Below are 19,821 nucleotides of genomic sequence, written 5' to 3' on the forward strand. Positions count from 1 at the left end.
ATATATATATATATATATGTATATGTATATATGCTTTGCTTTTAGAAAAATATATTGTTGGATATTAGAGAGGCAAAACCCTTAAATTTCCCTTTTCAGAGTCCTTAAGCCCATCCATCATAAAGAGAACTGCCAGGGCACGAGGAGTTCAGGTCTTTGCTTCCATTTCTCTTTTCAGTGTTTATTTCTTTTAATTTTACAGATTCCAATCTCCATCTCCACCCAAGAGACATCCATTATGCTGAATACTGTGACCACCTACAACCTTGCACAAGCACACATACACATACCTGCTAACTTTGCACATCACTGCCCCCACAAGCCTTAACATTTGAATTTACTGTCTGCTGCCATCCACAAATTCCTGAGAATAGTTTTCACTCATGTGCTACAAAGTCTTCTGTTTTATGTCTGTTTTTTTTGTTTTTTTTTAAATTATCTAAGCTGCATGGAACTGTCAACGCTTGAATTTAATTAGCTGAACAGTGTAGCATTCAGTTCTTTATTCTGTTGTAATAATATAATAATAAAAAAAAACAACTCAGCATTGCTGAAATGACCTAATAGTTTTTTGTTTTTTTTTTGCTTCTTCACACTGTTAATGGTTGTCTCCATCAAATAATTGATGTTGTTTTAGAGTCTCAGTCATAGAACAGATGTTTGCTTAACATCTTTGCAAAAAGGGTTAAGTACAGGAAGTAGATTTGGGCCATAATCTATGTGAAGTGTTTGCTTTCCCCAACAAAAACAGTATAATAGACCAAACCTTTGGGGTTTTACAGTATGTCTGCAGAACCTTGTAATGAACGGTGATTAATCCTCTTCCTAAGTTTCGTCTGCACAGGAGTTTCACCTTTGCTCCAGTGTTACGTGAACAGTACACTCTGCCAGTTTGTTTGAGTTAGTTTGAGAGCTCAGGCATCCCTCACTCATTCAGTCACTCACTCAATCACACAGAAATGATCTCTAAACAAGTGTTGCCTCTCATCAATCACATGCTGCAGAAATCAGTGACACAGAAACACACAGTATGCCGCCACACACACTGAAGACAAATAGTCCGTTGATTAAGTTCACCACATTGCATTTGAGGCAGAATTGTTAGGTCCAACCACAGCAGGGTTGTTAGGAAAAGCCAGTTCTTCTCTTTGGAGCCTGTCCAGACATTTCTTGGCACAGCGATCTCCAACTTTGAGACATTGGATGGCGTTAACAAGTGGTCCATTATATAAAAAGCAATTGGTAACCTGTCAGACTGAGCTATGAGTGTGTCTGGAGTATTAACTAGGAATGTCTCTTTACAGTTGTAGATTGAGTCTCATCTTTTTCACATCCAAAACTATTGTCTTTAACGCGCACACACACTTCCCCACTTCCCTTGCTCGTGCTCACGCGTTAACAGACGTGGTGTAACGGGAATGTCATCTGACAAGTTGTGGTGGGGAAACACAGTGGCCACCTGCGTTCTGAGAAGCGTCCTGCTGTGTGTGGGAACGAGCATCAGAGCGTGGATGTGTAAGTGTGTGTTATGCTGCCTGACTCACGGAGCTGGTGGTATTCATGATGTCATAACCAGCCTAAGTTCAGACTCGGGGTGTGCTGTTTGGAAATCTAGCCATGTGCTGATGTCACATAGATAATCCCCAACTTACTTGTATGTGTGTTTGCGTGTGTGTTTTATGACTATTCTATATCTGTGGTGGCCTCTCTCTCTGGGCTTTGTGCAGGGGCCCGTTGTTTGTGTTCTGTGGTTTTCTACTCACCCTGGGCCCCAATGTTGCAGCACGAAACACACAGACACACGCATGGATGTGTGCACACTGAGTGTTGAGTTACAGAATGATGCACTGGCGAAACATGCATGTTGTTAAATTAACTCCACAGGCGAGGAAACATCCCTCTTCTCAAGAACAGAGTCATCACGCGGCCCACCTGTTAATATTCAGAATTCCTCTTAATCCTAAGAATGGCACAATCTGCCCGTAAGCTCAGCATGAGAAGAAAGGTTGGACTTCTTCCTCCTGGTTTTTAGGTTTACTTTGGCATAGTGACCAGTAGAGGGCATGACGGAGTGGGTATTTGTTTGCTGTGTGTGTGTGTGTGGGGGGGGTATTTCCTCTGTTGCTTGCATGCTTGCTTGTGTTTTATTCAGTTTGAAGATGCAAGAGCTGTTTATTTACTTAATGGTGTTTGCGTGATATTTCATGGTTGCGTGTCAGACAAGGCCTTGAGCTCACATTATTGGAATGATAATCGCAGGTTTCCTCAATGCAGGGGTGGAGTGGGGGCAACTTCCCTTTGCAGACCCTCTCCTCTAGTCTCCTCTGACGCTTTACCCTTTTTCTCTCATCACAGACAGTGGAGTCCCTGTGATGTTTTCCAGATGCCTCAGCTCCACAAGTGCACTGAAGAAAAAAAAAAAACCCCAACCTTTTTATTTATTTTTTTATTGTTCTCATTCACTCTCTTTCAGCCCCTTGATGCACACAGTCAGTCTCTCGCTGCTTGCTGTCTTGTTAAAGAGACACTTTCTTGGCTTATAGATCTTACTTCATATAATCTTCTCATGCGGTACATTCAGTGTGGATACAGGGCCATCCTTCCCCTTATAAATTGGGTGTGAGTGCATGTGTGTGTGTGTCTAATGCATGCCCTTATACAGTGTTGCATTGAGTGTGTGTACAAGGCATCTGCCCTGTGTTTAACTTAGCTTAATTAGCCATTAGCCACTGGCTGCCCTTTCTCATTCATCCCACAGTCAGAGAATCTGTTGCTATTGACAGCCATGCCATAACCATTCAAAGAAACAACATAAACACAGCGATAGGCCGGGCATCTGCCAGGCCCCAGTTCATCGCTCATATTTTGGGGTATAATGATCTCAGGCAGTGGAATTACTCCATCAAATGTGGGCTGCTGTCTCATGCATGTTCACGCTCTCTTCATGCTAATGGTAACTAGAATGAGGGCATCTGTCTGAATTTTCCTCTTCTCTGCACTAACAGTCCTGGTTGTGAAAGCAAACAGACTGAATGTAAGCCACAGTCCTTCTGCTCTGTCTTTACACCTAAAATTTCCGTTTATTCTTCAGGAGTGCACCAGAAACCATTTAACTTTTTATCTGGAGCTTTGTCAGCTTGGTCCTTTGTCACTCCTCATGATGTTTGCATGAGACAAGACAAGAGTTGATCTATTTGGGTTTGGACACAGTACTTTTTGTGCACAGAAAGCATACAGTGGACACTTTTTGATGTCCAAAAAGAAACCCGCATTTATGAGTCACATTGTAGTCAGTTAGAAAAAATTAAAGTGAAACTATTATGGGCATTTCAGACTAATTTATTTTTATTTTTGAGACCAGAAGGTCTTGGATTGATGGAGTTATCGTCACAAATCGCTTTATTTACTTCAGACCGACCCTCTCCGTAGGCTGTCAGATCAGCCTGTGGGCAAAACGAGTGGATTGAGACTCTTTCGCATTAAGCCCCGCCTCCCGCCACTGCACTACATCGGGAGCGAGCACCGCAACTGCTTTCGCCATCATTGTAACATCTCATAGACAGAAGGATTAGGCTAATATAAACTCAGTAAAAAAAACAAAATACAATATCAACATATAGCATACAGCCCTACATGTTGGAACCTGAATCAGACCCTGAAAATGAAGTGGAAAACAGCAACCCACAGCAACGAATGCAGCAGGATGTCTCTCTTTGGTAAACTCACCAGCCATCGTTGGAAATAACTTTATCCGATGTTTTCCACCCGCCTGATGTATTTGTACATGCCCTTGTTAACCAGTAGAAGGTAATCAATCACCGAACCTTATCCCCCGGGACGTCACAAGGATTTCCAAGTAGAAAAAACTCTCTAAAATGTTTTTGTCGCCATGGAAACCAAACGGAGACAGTGCTGGAACTCCAACTCAAACATGCGTTTAGGTGATAAAAAACAGTGTCGTTCACATGCCTGATGAGGATTCAACACTGTAACACTGTAGAAAGCTCAGAAAACTCCAAATACCATAATAGCACCCCTTTAAAGCAATATGGGGCAAGTAAGATTGAAGGATAGGAATTGTAAAGATGATCCCCACATCACTGATTTTGCAGAAAGTTCAGTTTTAAATGCCTTGTTGTGTCTGAGATTTTGGCTTCTGATGGGATGTTGCCATGCATGGAGTGGGACCTCCTTGGATTGTCTGAAGAGGAGCCTTCTTATGGTGATCAGAGAGCATCAACTTGCTGGATGCTTGTTGTGGTCCGTTATGTTTCCTCTGGTTTTTATGTTGTGTCATGCTGGGGTAACCAACAAGGAATATCACCTCTATGACAGTATGTGCTTGGTTTTTATTATTGGTTAAATGTATCAGGGGCTCATTTATTAAAGTTGTATCCTCATGAAAGCCTGTTTGCATGTTTTTTTTTTTTTCCCTTTAGGGCTCCCTGACAAATGAGCGGGACTACGAAAGCGTAGTGATGATGAGGATGAGGCAGGCGGCCGAACGTCAGAGACTCATTGAACAAATGCAGAAAGAGGACGAAGAAGAAGGTGGCGTGTCGTAGCACCTGAAGATCCAGCTGAGCAGCATCATGTGACTCAAAGAGGCTTTAGTTTAATAAAGCTTCTTTTGTGTTTTTGTTACATTTTGTTTGTCTGAAAAAATAATACATTTTTAAGTAAAAAATGATTTAATGAATGTGTTTTCATTTTCCATGCTGTTCCATTTATAATCTTATAAGGATAAGTGGTGAAATCAGTGAAATATTTATGTGAAAATGATTAACCTATTGCTAATATTTAATTGCTACATCATTTAAATTGAATACAGTATTAAGGGCATTTTCTCATTTAAAGGATCCAGCTTTTAAGAGCCAGAAGAAGCTGGCTGTATAACATTAAATACAATAAAAACAGTACTACTATGTACTTTGCATCATTAGCCCATTATTTTGCTAAATGTAACATATCATTGCCTTTTATAATCAAACCCAACTAGTTGTAATGTCAAGTCATTAGTTTTTGTTGCCTGAATATTTGTTCAGAAGCTGTGAAATGAGAAATGATCCAAACCATACGCTCTGTGATGTGACTACTTGGAAATATGTTCCGCCCCATGTTAAACCAGTAATCAGGCTATGATGGGAACACTAGGTAAGCTTTCAAGGAATCTTTGTGGGCCTGTGCGATGAAAACTAAACTCCTCTGGAGACCCTCCATTACAGTTCTGGTGGTTAAAATGATTGTTCCCTGGGCTTTGGATACAGTATATCTAAGGTTCTACTTTGGACTCAGGAGGCCCTGTTAACTGCACAATTTAAAGACTACACTGGATTGTTCATTGTTAGATATGTTGCTGAAATACTAGCATGTAATCTGCCAACCATATATAGCTTTGCTTGAATTAGAGCTTGTCATATATTCTAAACTTCCTGCCATCTTTTTATATTTTAAGCCTGAAACAACTACAAAGTTGGGACAGTCATGCTTTTACAAATTTGTGTTTTCCCACTTTTCACTACTAACACTTTGAAGTTATTTTCCTCATATTCTTCCAGCAAAAATCTTACGAATAGTATAAGATTATTGGTGCTTTTTAAAAAAAAAAAAAAAAATTATATATATTCTTTTCAAAATTTATCTCAATCTTTGTTGGTGTATGGACAACGGACGGACTTGTTCATGTCTTCTTCTCTTTATCACAAATGTAGCTTGAAACGTCTTGTTGAGAAGTGCACAGACATTCCGAGAAACGATGTCTTCAAGGCAGTTGCTGATGAACGTTTCTGCTCCTGTGCTGCCATCCTAAAACTAAATAAGAGTTGCTGAGGTCACTGACACTTCCTCATACCATCTCCAAGTGGAGCCTTTGGAGCTGTTTCTGACAACAATCTGGATGTTCCTTTTTATATTTGGCTACAGTGTGGATTTAATCCTAAAAAAAATCAGGAGAACTTATTTTAACAACCACAATGTACATTTGTGTCAGGGACTCTCTTGGTTGCTTCTGACCCCAGTTTCATCTAAATCTAAATCTTAGTTGTCCAATTTAGACTTTTGCCTCCTTTGGTCTTTACACATTTAAATATCCAAATCCTTACCGTATTTCCTTTAACGTGCTTTGTTTTCACACAGTTCACACAGCTTTCTCACTCATTTGTAGACAAACTAGAGATCCTCTTTCTATCTTTGCTCCAAGACTCGGTGCCTAATGGATAATTTTATTTTCTAAAAATATACTGGATGTCTTGCAGTATATTACGGTTGCAGTTTCCATTCTATCAAAACTTTAACTAACTTTGGGTTTTAATATTTTTACAAATAAATTTGAGGAAAAAAATTCAGAAATAAAACTCCTGGAAACACAACAAGACATCAACAGTAACTGCTCGCTATATATGACATTTTATTCTAATTAACGAACTATAAATCCAAGTAAATGTCCATTACTGTACAGTGATAGGAAGACAATGTGACTTTTAATCATCAAAGTTAAAATACAAAAATAGTCCAATACATAACTGTACCATTTATAAAACCTCATCTGGCTTTAACACTAAACTCACAAACACCTTTATTAATTTCTCTTTTGACTCGAAGAAACAATTTCTTTCCTTGCAATATTAAAAGAAACTATAGAAATCTATCATTTCTAAGACATGTACACATTATGGTCTTTTTTTCCTACCAGTCCAGACAAGAACCTGTAGTTTTGCAAGTGTTAGTTATCAGAAGGAGTTGAAACGGAGATTTTGCAGAAATGCACCCATTTTCCCATTCCTACACTTATACTCCACCCTTGGTTTTGTTGGACTGTGTGACAAGACATGGACCAGTTAAAATTGAGGAACAACACATAATAGGACCTCAACAAATTTCTCTTTGTTATTGTAAGTCATTTCCCAATAATCTTATGTAACAGATGTCTGGATGATTCTGCAAACTTCCCATTGCTTATTTATGCTCTGTGAAGTGACATGCTACCATTCTTTGACCCAAATTAAGTCGGAACATACAGTGCCAGACTATTGCAGGTTTTATAACAAGGTCTTCTGACTATGGAACATTATTTCTCCAATACGTCTGTTTTTCCCATCACTATGGTATATGGTTTGTCTAGGCCAATGTGGCTGCACTTTCTCCCATCATTGTTTTATTTAGGAGCCACATGGAAGCTTTGCAACATCCAATCTAGTCATTCATCCCCTTGCCACTCCTGCACTGCCTCTCCATGGTTCTGTTACACAATGTCCAGCTGTGGAGTGGAACATAGTGGTGTGGTGGGAGACATCTGCTCCTCTCCTCCTGCAAAATCCCCTCATCACATGGTTTTGTTTATGTGTATCCTTTTCCAATATCCAAGCAATGTGAAAAAAAAAAAAAAAAAGCCCAGAAACACACAAACTTTGTTCGAAGGACAACAGAGGAAACGGAATTACAGGAAACACATTCGCCACCAACCCAGCCCCAAGACCACAGTGGCTTGTACTGCATGCAACCGGCCTGGGAGGATGAGCCTTTTGTCACATCAGTTCCAGCAGAACCATGGATTCTCCATTTCATATGTTGAAGCATTGGAGTTGTTAAGTGCAAACAGTATCTGGATATCTGTGGTCCGAGAACTGGGAAGCACCAGCTCCATTTGATCTGTAGTGTGGAGGTGGAATCTAAGTCATGTGTGAGGCAGCAGGTCTAGTAAGAGTTTGGCTGTGAGCTGGTTGGCAGGGTTTCTGGGTTGTGGGTTAGTGATCTGGGCTGGCCTCAGACATGCGCTGGCAGACCTAAGGCTGTAATGAAACCACCCAGCGCTTTTTGGCTCTCAGAGACAACACTCCTCCTTTCTGTTTGTCTGAGATGCTTTTGAAAACTAATGTTCATTAAGTTCTATACATGAGTGTCGATTGAATTACTATTCTACCGGTGTGTTCGATGTTATCTTACCGTTTTAATCTTTTATTTAAAACATGAAGAAAAAATCCACATCTTTACAAAACTTAATCATACATGATGTAGAGCATCTTCATATGATGCTGTAAGTACAAACCTAACGTAGATGAGAAAATGCTACTCCCTGCAAACAGCAATACTGAGAAATACATCCTATAAAATCAATGGTAAGTTGTTTTATTATCTTTGTATCTGTCATATCACCACTTCAAGGTAATCTGAAACTAAACATGCAACAAGCAGAACAGAGTAAAAAAAAAAAAAAAAGTTCTCCTGCATGATTTAGTCTCCTTTTAAAATAGAAAAAGGCTTTTAGAAGGTTTTTTTTTTAAAAAAACATCTGCTTCACGATCAGTCATTCCGTCTCTTTGTGGAGACACCACACCAGTGTCTGTCCCACACCTGTCATCGTCAGCACACGGAAGCCGATTTTCTCCAGCTTGTCCAGCACTAGGCGGGGCGGGTCGTCCACGTGGTATTCAGAACTAAAATACAAGCATAAACAAAGTCGTTCTGATTTCCACCGATGTGGGCTTTCTCTGTCTTTGAGTATACTTTGCCTGGAAACTATAATGCTGCAAATTGTTCTGGTGCTCGTTCACTTCCTTCCACACCTTGGTTCATTTCCCAGCAGCATTTAAATCAGACTGCCAATGACAACACTTTAGTGATCTGTATTCCATCACCTTGTTTATTCTAAACCTGCAAAGCAGAAGCCTTCCTCCATCACAGGATTCCCCCCTCTCTTGTCCATATGACTTAATCTGATATGTACAACTGCCAAAATATAATGCGAAATAAAAACAATACTTAAAACGGACTCAGATGGGAAACATGACCTAAAAGCATATTTATGGCACACCTGACTGATTCTGCACCTGTGTAGCAACACAGCTCATTCTTCACTGTTGCGAAATGTAATAGAGGTAGTCGTACAACACTAAATCTGGGTCATTTATACCTTTTTTGTTTTTTTTTTATTCCAGGAAATTTCCAATTTTGACTAGTTTACGCAAAAAACAATGACCGTCTGCCTCCTTCTTCAGTACTTACAAATTGTTTCCCAGCACAGTGATTTTTCTTGCTCCCAGGTAATTCATGACAGTTGGATCAGAAAACTCATCTCCCACATTTGTAGGGCCATTCTCCTGAAATGCAACAGTGAAGTACATACATTTGATAGTTTGCTTGATAGATGTGCAGAGAAAACTATTCTTGGCTAAAAACAGCAGACACTGCAGGCCTGGCTGCAGGTCACAGGCTACACCTGCAGCCCGGTGGCAGGTGCTGATCATAATCTCTAATATCTGGATGGGCTATAAATAGATTATCCAATTCTCTGAGGCCGTAGAATTAGGTTGCAGGAGTCGTGTAGACAAAAAATTGAACATGCGCATTGAGAGAGGCAGAGAAGCGGGCAACATGTGGTTTTGGTTAAGGGCACAATGGCGAGAGAGAGAGAGAGAGAGAGAGCGAGAGCGAGGGAGTACCTTCATGGCTCTATTATCAACCCCACGTAATCAGAATTTGCATAACCATAATTTCCAACATCCAACTTTGATAGATTATTCCTATGCTCTGTGTTGCGCAGCCAACTAAGTAAACAATGCGCAACTCATGCGCGTCATCCCTCCACACGAGTCATTTCTTGATGCAAAATACACACCAGTCGGATCTGGGTACTGATGAGCATGTAAGGCATCCCTGCCTCCTGGCTTTGGTCGTCTCCACTGGGAATGAATGAAGACGTGTCCTAACAGACGCGAGCGACGTCCGCTTCTTGCGCTCGTGCAGCTCTTTGCGGGAATGCGGAAACACCCACCGCAGCGGACCAATCACAACTTCTCCTCCAGCATCTGTCAGGGGTGCTGCCTGCTCTGTGTGAGCATTGCTCAACATCTCTGCGAGTTCATTGACATGAGAAATATTGACCAATGTGCATGCATGTTTTTTTTTTTTTTTCACGATGGCAGTTCATCATTCAGTTTAATTACGCAGTGTTGCTACCCCCTTATTTCAAAAGTCAACAATAAAATCGCTACTCTGTTGCTTAAAGAGAACAAATGTGCTTTTTGAGAAATTGAATGTGCTTTGTTAAGCAAGACAGGCAACACACCAGTCTAAAACATCCCGTTGAAGCCAGTTTTATTATGTTTTTTATTTTTTTTGTCCTTTTTTACTTCAGACCACATCCTTTTATGCACAAAAAGAAAACATGTTTATGAGCATTTCATTTAGTAATTTTCTCTGCAGTGACACAATGTACATGCGTGTATTACTTACTCTTTCCTGGAACTCTCTCCTGCCCAGAGATTTATGAATTTCCTCCTGAGAGCAGTAATAGTAATTCTGGATAATTCTGTCGACTTAGAGGGAAATGAAAGACATAGACCAAAGGAAAGAAAAAATGGCAGGGACGCTGATAAAAATCAGTAATATGAGCATAATGTCCCTTGGATGCACAAAGAACCTGGTGGACATTCAGTTAGGCCTTGCATGTCATGCTCAGTGGGAAGGTATACGGCTGATCACTGCATAATATTGGGAGGTAGACAGACATGAATCCAGGCAAACCAGAGCTCATTTAGTCATGCCCTCTCCTGCGACCAATTATGAAGATGTAATCCTTACCAAAGTAGTTTACCAAGAAATGAAATGCTTTTCTGAGATCTTATCAGATATTGTGCAAGCACTGTGAGCTGTGAACCAGTAAGGCTTTTGAATGTCAAATGGGTCTGTCACAGCAATTATGACCAGAAATTTAGATTATTCAGGACTTGTACACTTACTTAAGTCTGTGGTTAGAGGTGTTTGGTGAGTATTGCTGAGAAGCTTTCCTAAAGAGGTTTTTTGTACTCATTTTTGCAGAGTTTTTTTTTTTAAAAATTTATTTAGAAATCATTTAATAAATAAATAATTCAAAACAAAAAGGCCTTATTAGAATTATTAAAACACCTAAATACCATGTGCAAAGTTTAGAATAGATCCAGAAATAGATTGTAAAGTCAAAATAGTCATATCATGATAATGATGACGTCTATAAAATTATTAAGTTATGATAATTTGCCAGGGAGAAAATCAATTCCACAACAGACTGGAAGTAGAATCAAACAAGCAGTTTTACTGGAAAAGCAGGGATTGGATCCAATGAATTGGTCCGAAAGACAAATTTGGTGAAGGTAAAGCATAGCAAAATACAAAAATCTATCTGCAAACTGTTCTAATGATGAAAAGAAACACAAACAAACACATAACAAAACAAAAAACAAAAGCAAAACAAGCTAGGGTCATTGAAATCATTGAGAATGGAAGATGTGTTACACACCTGTCACAAGAGCAAATGAAACCTGTGGAGTTTCCATGTAAATGAGGTTACTATGACTTGGGAACAGGACCGTGTGAGATGAAAAACAGACGCTAGACTAAAAGAAAACATCCAGAAAAGCAAAGTGTATTTCAGAATTAGTAATTAACAAAACAGAAACATCTTGCACCTGTGACAGTTGTTACTGACACACTTCCACTATTATGTGTTCAGTCTTTTCTTTAGTTCGAAGGAGATATTATTGTATTGGCAGATCGCAGGTCTTATGTAAACATTTAATTGCTTGAATCATCATTGCTAGGCAGTTTAAAGGTGCAGTATGTAAAAATCATTGTTACATCTATAGGTAACAATGGACATAGATAATTCTGTATGTCAAATGAATGGATGGTGGCTGTCAGTGACCAAAATGATTCCAGACATAAACATGCTTTCATCTGTGAGTGAATCCAGTTGCTTCAGGTGCAGCAGTGGCTACAATACAGCTACAATACAGGTAATTACTTCAAAATTGTGGGCATGGGTCTTCTTGGCCATTACCCTGTGGTGCAGACTGGTAGCACCACCCCAGATTAGTCCAGGTCTGCCTGATACTGTCCATATTTGTTTCCACAATCTTCACCAACCCTCACAAATATCTGCCAATAATCCACTCCAGGGCTGCAGTACAAAATTAAATACATAAACATTGTCACAATACTTTCCCCTTGGAAAACCTGCTGCTGATTGACACATTTATTTCCATATTTAACTGTGTGCCATATAGATCTGGATAATTGTTATTTTAAAAAGAGAAGCAGGTTTTTCTGTGGAATGTGTCTTTGCTTTCATGTTTTATCTGCCTCGGTTACCCTGTAAAAAAAAAAGGAAAGGAAAAGGAAACATATCACACAGCAGGGTTGTTGTTAAGGCCCCAAAAAACCCAGAGACCACCTACTTGTTGAAAAATACGCTCCTTCCAAGCATATTCTGCTGTGACCTGTGGTGACAGTGGAGCACATCCCTGGTGGGTTCACAGGAAGCATTTGATCTTCTGATGAGGCCTTTGCCTTAACCCTCTCAGCTAATGTATGACTGCAGGGACACTTTCTTCATATAGAAAATTATGATATTGTAAGCATCATAAGTGTTAACAGCAGAAAAAAACCCCCAAACCTTCCCTTTTTGCATACTTTTCCTCCATTATTTAGAGCCATCACAAATTACATTGAAGACAGTAAACATAGAAAGCACAACAATGATGGTTTATCTGGCTTTACTATGGTGGAATGTCTGCAAAGTAACAAGTAAAAGCGAGTAATTTAAGCAGACATCAAATCATCTTACAATTGTTTTAACCTGCTGTGAGCATTGCATGTTTGGCTGTGTGCACCATAATACTTAATTTTGTGTTACTGGAACATGTTGGGAACAAATGTGGACTCTTACACTACCATCTGGTGCTGTCACAACAAGTGTTGCTGATCCCACAGAAGTACTGTCATCAGCTCACAGGTTGTAAAGGTGACTATAAATATGTATATACATATATATATATATATATATATATATATATATATATATATATATATATATATATATATATATATATATATATATATATATTACCGTAAGAGTGTGCAATATTTCAATCCACCAAGCAGCTAAAACTGATGCAAATACCAATACGAGAATATTTTAGGGGATTTTTGCACATTTTTGAGCGACAACCCCTACATTTGGCTGTATGGCATATTCCACTGAAGCACAACTCTTTCACGTCAATGAAAATAATCAACTAAACAAATTCCATAACTTTTTGTGCTAAGTTAATATTTACTGATATACAACCAATATAAATATAACACATCTGAGAATGATAATTGTTTGTTTATATTGCAAGCCAAACTCTGGTATTAGAAGGTTAAAAGAAAAAGCTAAAATTAAACAAAAACAAACAAAACTCAAAATACCCACTAAACAATCATGTTCTTGGTAAGCATTTCAATGTGTCATTGAGCACAGTAAAGTTAAATCTTTAAAAATAAACTTTATGTCTTGTAAAGTCTAACTCTTGCGCGTGTCAGAAATCCCAAACAGAACATCAGGTTTTCTATGATAAACATGTTTGACGGATTTACTTGCTGTGAAAATGTGTGGGTGAAGATCAGAACAGAGGTTGCTCTGCTGAAGCAATCGCTTTAAATCACTGAGTGGGAGCTGGATAGGAATGAACTATACAGCAGGACGTGTGTGTGTGTGTTTAATGTATGCGTGTTGGAGTGATTTTCCAATGTAACACCGAGCCATATAAACTGTGGGAGAGCAGAAACAACAGACAGCTTTCTGATAGATTCAGGATTAGGGTTACAAAGTGTATGTGTTTATAAGGGATTGGCTGTGATGAATCACTGTAGCTACTTATTTCTTCCTGAGACTTATATCCTTGTGAATTTATATTTTTTTACTTGTTTTTTTTCCCCACCCGAGTTTCACATGATCAGTTCTGCAAGGAGACATATTGCTTGCCTCCTTTCATTAGCTCTAGATAACGCGCAGATTTCATAAAGTGCCTCCAAACTGCAGAGATGCTAAATAACAGTCTTGGAAATGTCCTCCTTCCCCTCAGCTCTCTTTTCACCTTATGTTACCTCGCCTTCTGCTTTGACACACTGCACTCAGAGAAAGATAAGGTTGGGTTAAGGAGTTACACAACACATCGTAGTGGTATGTAACGCCATAAAGCATTTCAAGAGCTGTCACCAGGTTAGCATTTTGTTGAACAACACCAGGATGTGGTTTCAGTGGTTCAGCATACTGGAAAGGAGATTTGTTTGGGGAGAGTTTTCCCTCTGTGATTAAGAATAACACCATCAGATATTTGGAGTGATGTTTTCTTACACACTGCATCCTTTCTCTCGTCACCTCAGTTTAGACTTTGAATTTGCGCATGGTGAGTATCCCCTATGGGTTACCGCAAACGGGACATATTGGAGAATTAATAACAGGAAACAACACAACATGAAATAAACACAGGAGTGGAGGAAACTTTAGGAAGGCTGGAATGTCACAGTTATGCATCTTGGTTTACTTGTCTGCATGTCTTCTTCTTTTCTGTGTTGCATTCTGTGAATTTGACCACAGTAATTAGCATTTAGTGAAACTGCTTCTTCGCTGTACAACTTCGGTTATAAGAAATATTTTCTTTGAATCACATTGAACTGAGAAATATCTCAATCCATCCACATTCCCAAGAACAGCTGTCTGAGATGAAAAACCTTTGAGAGTTATTAGAAAAAAAAAATTGAGGCTATGAACTATGAAATGGAAAAATCAGACGCATCCATTCGCTATTTACCTCAAGACAATTTATTGTGAACTTCATACAGCCTCATATCCACATCAAATTCAACCTAAGCCTAAGTCTAACTTTTACTTTTATTTACAGCTGATTATATATTTTATGAAAGTTAAATAAGTTAACTGAAAGCAAGTTGCTTCTGAGCAGACAGTATAAACCAATGCACATCAGATATCAAACTGCTGCCTCTGTTTTATGAAACACTGACTCTGGGCAAGTGAAACCCATTCATGCTCATGTCATCATGCTTACTCGGTCATTTACAGATGATGCTGTACCTTTGGATTATGAACAGTTTTTTTTTTTCCTTATCTCGATCTACAACAGCTTGAATGTCCAGGTTATGCTTGTTTGCTCTTATAGTTATGGGTAGTCTAGACATCCATTACTTATGTAGCAATGGGGACTTCACCTGATGCACTGAGAAGTACCTCGCTCCATTTTTCTAATGTAATCATGTATAAATATATGACAATATTGCCATCTCTAACTTATTTCTCCTTTTTTCCGCAGGTCTTTCTGAATAAGTGCAGTTGTACATGTTGATCTGTCTTTTCTGTCGTCTCCACCCCAACCAGTCGAGGCAGATGGCTGCCCTCTCTGAGCTGGGTTCTGCTGGATGTTTACTTCCTGTTAAAGGGGAGTTTTTTCCTTCCCACTGCCGCCTTGTACATGCTCAGGATGGGGGATTGGATCGAAGTCATGGTTCAATGCAATCAGGTGGTTTCTATAAAAGGTTATGAATGAATTGGCTTGAAATGATGTGTATGTAAAGTGCCCTGTGACAACATTGTTCTGAAGTGGTGCTAAACAAATAAAGCTGAATTGAAGGAATTTTATATTGCTGAACCAACCAGATTGCTCTGTTTTACCCAGAATGAATCACGCAGTTCGGCAAAGAAATGACTTTTTTGTCTGTGATGTATTTATTTATTTTTTAAACAGTTGAGGGGTGGCATGTTTCACCGGTATTGAGAGCTCTTTTCCTGCATGTTACAAGCTCATAGCAGTAGCTTACAAATTCCATAGCTAGAATCACCTTCATGTATTTATTTGATTAATTAATAAGGGAAACATTTTAAGTTTTACTCACATAAGACCATCTGAAAGCAAAAGTTTTACATCTTAAAGAGCAGCCATTTCTAAACTTAAAATACCAAACAGATTCTGTACTTTAAGCCTCTCTTCATTACATAACTGTAAAGATAATATTTTGGTCAATGGTTAAAAATACTTTTTGAGGCATCTGATCTATTATTTACTATAATATTTAACAAACAATTTAAACAAAGACTCTATGATCCAACATTTTAGTTCTAGCTGTTAGTGTGATGACTTGCTTAGCTTGTTGATGTCATTGTTGATGCCATCTTGTCCAAACACTTAAGGACAAAATGGATCAGAAGTCAAGAAATATAAAGATTATTAAACAAATGACTAAAATGACTTGCTGTAGCATCACTAATACTGTGTTGAATCACAATTCTCATCTGGCATGCAGTCATTGTTTATGAACAAGTCCTGCAAAGGTAATCTGCTCAGTGTATCAGTCTCTTTCTACTCAAGAAATGACTTCCCCTTGTGAGCATCGTCACAGCAGTGAGCTTGGCAGGAGTGAAAGGACAGCTTGAGTTTGTTAAAGGAATAACAAAAACAGAGAAATAGCACAATGGCTTCTTGGCAATAGCCCTTTATTGTACAGGGAGTTGTCCAGTTTACAATGATGCATCGTCCAAGCAGTTGCAGACCATAATGTGACGTGTGTTATAAAGATGTTCTGGTAAGCAGCTGCTTCAGAGCTTGATTCCTCCAGGTCTTCTCGTTTAGGCACTAAAGAATGAATGACATTTAGTTTTCATCAGTTGTCATGGTTACCTTTGTTCAGTAATTTCTAAGAAGTTTTAATGATGTTTGTATGCAATAAAGCAAGCATTTATACAATCCTTTAAAGCAACCTGATTATCTGCTAATAAATCAGGATATGCTTGAGAAGAGGAGCCCAACTGGCTGTTGAACACTGGGAAACAACTAGAGGAAATGAATGTTAGATTCAAAGCAGATTTAATATTGCTGCCACCAATCTCCAGTGTAATCATGTGAGAGAGGAAAACCGAAATAGCTGCTGTCTCCACTTACTATGCAACCGATGATAAGAGTCAGTTGGCAATGATGTCATGGTTCTGCTGATTCACATCGATGTCATGTTCTATGGGCTTCCCTGGCTACGCTTCATGTCCTGCTTCCATCACACAGGAATGTGGATTATCTGACAGACAGGGATCAACTTTACAGGTGACATGAACAAATTATTTACAAAATGAATGTCAGAACAAACAGAAACATATGAGGCGAAGTAACAACAGAAACAAGACATAATCAGGATGATTGCAACACAGTTTCAGAGCACAGTAACAATAAATCACCCTCTGACAGTTGGATTTTATTGCATTGTTGTGACAGTAAACAGGAAAATTACCATCTTGGGTTTAAATCCTTGAAGAAAACGCATCCGGAATCTGACCATTTAACACGTTGTCTGGGTTTTAGAGCAAAGTTACGACGGTCTTAACTATCATGAGTCACCCATGGGAAATTCTTTGAAGGACACTCATTCATTCACACGGGCTGTTATGGTTTTACAACATGATAGATGATAGTTACCAGAGGTCACTGACACTTATCTAATTTATAATTTGCTGTTTTATTACACGCTTTAACCGTAGCACGAGATCACATGCGCTGCTATGCATAAACACACACACACATACTTGCGGTTACAGAGACAGACTGCATGTTCCCTAGTTTTTTTTTCTGCTTCTCACTTTATTAAACTAAGTGGGAGGTTGAGAATTGAGGCCTAGCACATATCCCAGGCCTTTGTGTCTTATCTTTATTCTTCCCTTTTTTTGTACTTGGTCTTAGTGCTCCATCCCACCTCTCAACACTTCAAGAAAAAGTCTGGTTTATCTTCAACAGTCTTTATTTTTGTTTAACCCAGATTGTGATGGCCATATATCAGGTCCTCCTTTTCTTCAACCAGCACGTATGCTGGTGAGACCACTTTAGGATGATGGGAAACATTTGCCATTTCTCTTCGAAGTTCAAATTCTGAGTGAGCAAATATGTCCAGTGATATGTAAAATCTAACAGCAGACACATAGTTGAACAATTACATCGGTGCAGCTTAACAGACTGACTGTGACACATATTGACTCTTAATCTCAAATTCCTTCTTATTTCAATGTAAACTGTTGAGTGTGCATTTAATAGAAATTAGTAGATGATAAATTAGGGAGATCTTGGGACGTGGTCGTAGAATATTGAAGGTCTGGTAAGTAAATTTGTGAAATAATAATTATAACTAACACAATAAGTAGATTATTCATCCAGTGTTGACAGGAACTTTGTGAAAAGCACAGCTGTTTGTATGCAATAAAGCAAGCATTTATACAATCCTTTAAAGCAACCTGATTATCTGCTAATAAATCAGGATATGCTTGAGAAAAGGAGCCCAACCCATCTTGCAGATGTTTCTTCTACTCTCAGATACTGGAGATCACAGTGGTAATAGGACAGAGATAACAACTTTGGAGTTTCTATATCTGATTTAAATGTAATTGAAATGTATGTTTAAGTAGTTTTCACTGTTTTTTTAAATCTTGTGCGCATCTGATTTCCAAACATGGCCATCTGATCCAAGCACGCCATGGCAACCATGTCAAACTGCAATCAATCTTCTTGGTAAAATAAAAAGATATTTTTCACTCATCAGCCATAACATTACAATCACCACACTCACCATGTCCTTCTTATGCCACCAACAGATCTATTACAGGCTCAGAGTGCTGTGGTGCTTCTAGCACTGGGAGGTGGTCAGCAGGTCTTTTGGACCCTGTGGATTCTGTGAATTGGGGTTGTTTCCCACCTGTATCAACGGACTCCATCAGTTTGAGCTCCTCTTAAATAGGACAGCAATATCGACATAGAAAACCTAATAAGACCATCAGTAGATTGGTCTCAACTTTTGAACTGCTAGTATATGATATAGAATGTTATATGTAAACTTTCACTTATTTCAGCTAAGCACAGAGAAAGAACCAATGGCCATGGAAAACAAACAAACAAACAAACAAAAAAAAAAACTAAACAACAAACATCCCTTCTTAGCAAGTAAGCATAATATATAATCTAATATTAAAATGACCAAAGGTCAAATACCACAATGAAGGCTTCAAATAGGTTGCATAAAAACAGTCTTCTACATCTGTTAATATTGTATGGAATTGTTGCTGCCATATGAGGATGTACGATTGGTACATCCTTATGACGGTGGATGAACTGAAGAGTTGCATAATCATCAGTAGCTTAGAAGAATATCATGCAAAAAACTCAGGCCACAGTGTGTGCATTTTTCACAATTGACAAGTTGGCAATGCTCTAACAAGTAAAGAAAAAAAAAGGATGAAAGATCCTCCATATATGAGTGCTATTGTCTCACTACTATTACTGGCTACTTCTCAGTAAAGTCCCTTCTCATTTACTTTTAGCTCAAGCTGTGATTCACAAGAAATGCCTTTTTTTCCACTAAGAGCCACAGCAGTGAGACAGGATACAAAAACAACTGAGAAAAATGTGTTCAAGATAACCTCAGACAGATTAGTAAACTGCATTAGTCTTCTTTTTGTTGTTGTTGGTGTGTTTTGTGGTGTTCCAGGACAGACAAGTTTGTCTGGCAGTTGTTGAACCATTGACTCAAAGCCACATAGGAATCTCATTCACCTTCCATGTCCCCCCAGCTCTTCCTCTCCCTTCTTCCTTAGTTTTTCTTTCTTCTTCTTTAGTCTTTCCTTTCATCGCTTTGCCTTAGTCCCTGCCATGCCCCCCCCCCCCCCATATTAATGCCTTCACAGGCTGCTTCCCATCATCCCTTTTGTCTCAACGCTCACTCCAAATACACCAGCCTGGGGTGAGAAGCTGTTTCTTATTCCCTGTCAGAGTGATCCCAACTGGGCTGCAGCCTAATGAATCATTTCCTGCAAGATACAGTGAGAAAATCACTTTCAGAGTTTGGAGAGAGCAATCGATGCACCATGAATCTCATATGCCTCTGCTTCCGTTCTGCTTAGTATGTGGAGCCAAGCAATGTTTGTATACATCTGTACATACAAATGGGCTCAACCACACAGAAAGGGCTGATGTTGTACTTCTT

General features: G+C 38.9%; 2 protein-coding genes across 2 annotated transcripts in view; one reads left to right on the forward strand and one right to left on the reverse strand.

Moving 5' to 3' along the window:
* Positions 1 to 4,603, forward strand: part of dnajc17 (DnaJ (Hsp40) homolog, subfamily C, member 17) — a 32,610-nt gene extending 28,007 nt beyond the window's left edge. Inside the window, exon 11 of the mRNA XM_079261982.1 lies at positions 4,440 to 4,603. Coding sequence (XP_079118108.1) covers positions 4,440 to 4,565 — 126 coding nt within the window. The 3' untranslated portion in view covers positions 4,566 to 4,603. The remainder of the gene's footprint in view (positions 1 to 4,439) is intronic.
* Positions 4,604 to 8,207: 3,604 nt separating this feature from the next.
* gchfr (GTP cyclohydrolase I feedback regulator) lies at positions 8,208 to 9,739 on the reverse strand. The gene is made up of 3 exons (XM_079262048.1): positions 9,614 to 9,739; positions 9,001 to 9,095; positions 8,208 to 8,432 (listed from the first exon to the last, which is right to left on the reverse strand). Exons 1-3 carry the CDS (start codon positions 9,647 to 9,649, stop codon positions 8,303 to 8,305), a joined length of 261 nt encoding a protein of 86 aa, XP_079118174.1. The 5' UTR covers positions 9,650 to 9,739; the 3' UTR covers positions 8,208 to 8,302.
* Positions 9,740 to 19,821: the final 10,082 nt, after the last annotated feature.

Source organism: Telmatherina bonti (assembly GCF_933228915.1).
Source record: "Telmatherina bonti genome assembly, chromosome: 22".
In the NCBI taxonomy this organism is placed as follows: Eukaryota; Metazoa; Chordata; class Actinopteri; order Atheriniformes; family Telmatherinidae; genus Telmatherina; species Telmatherina bonti.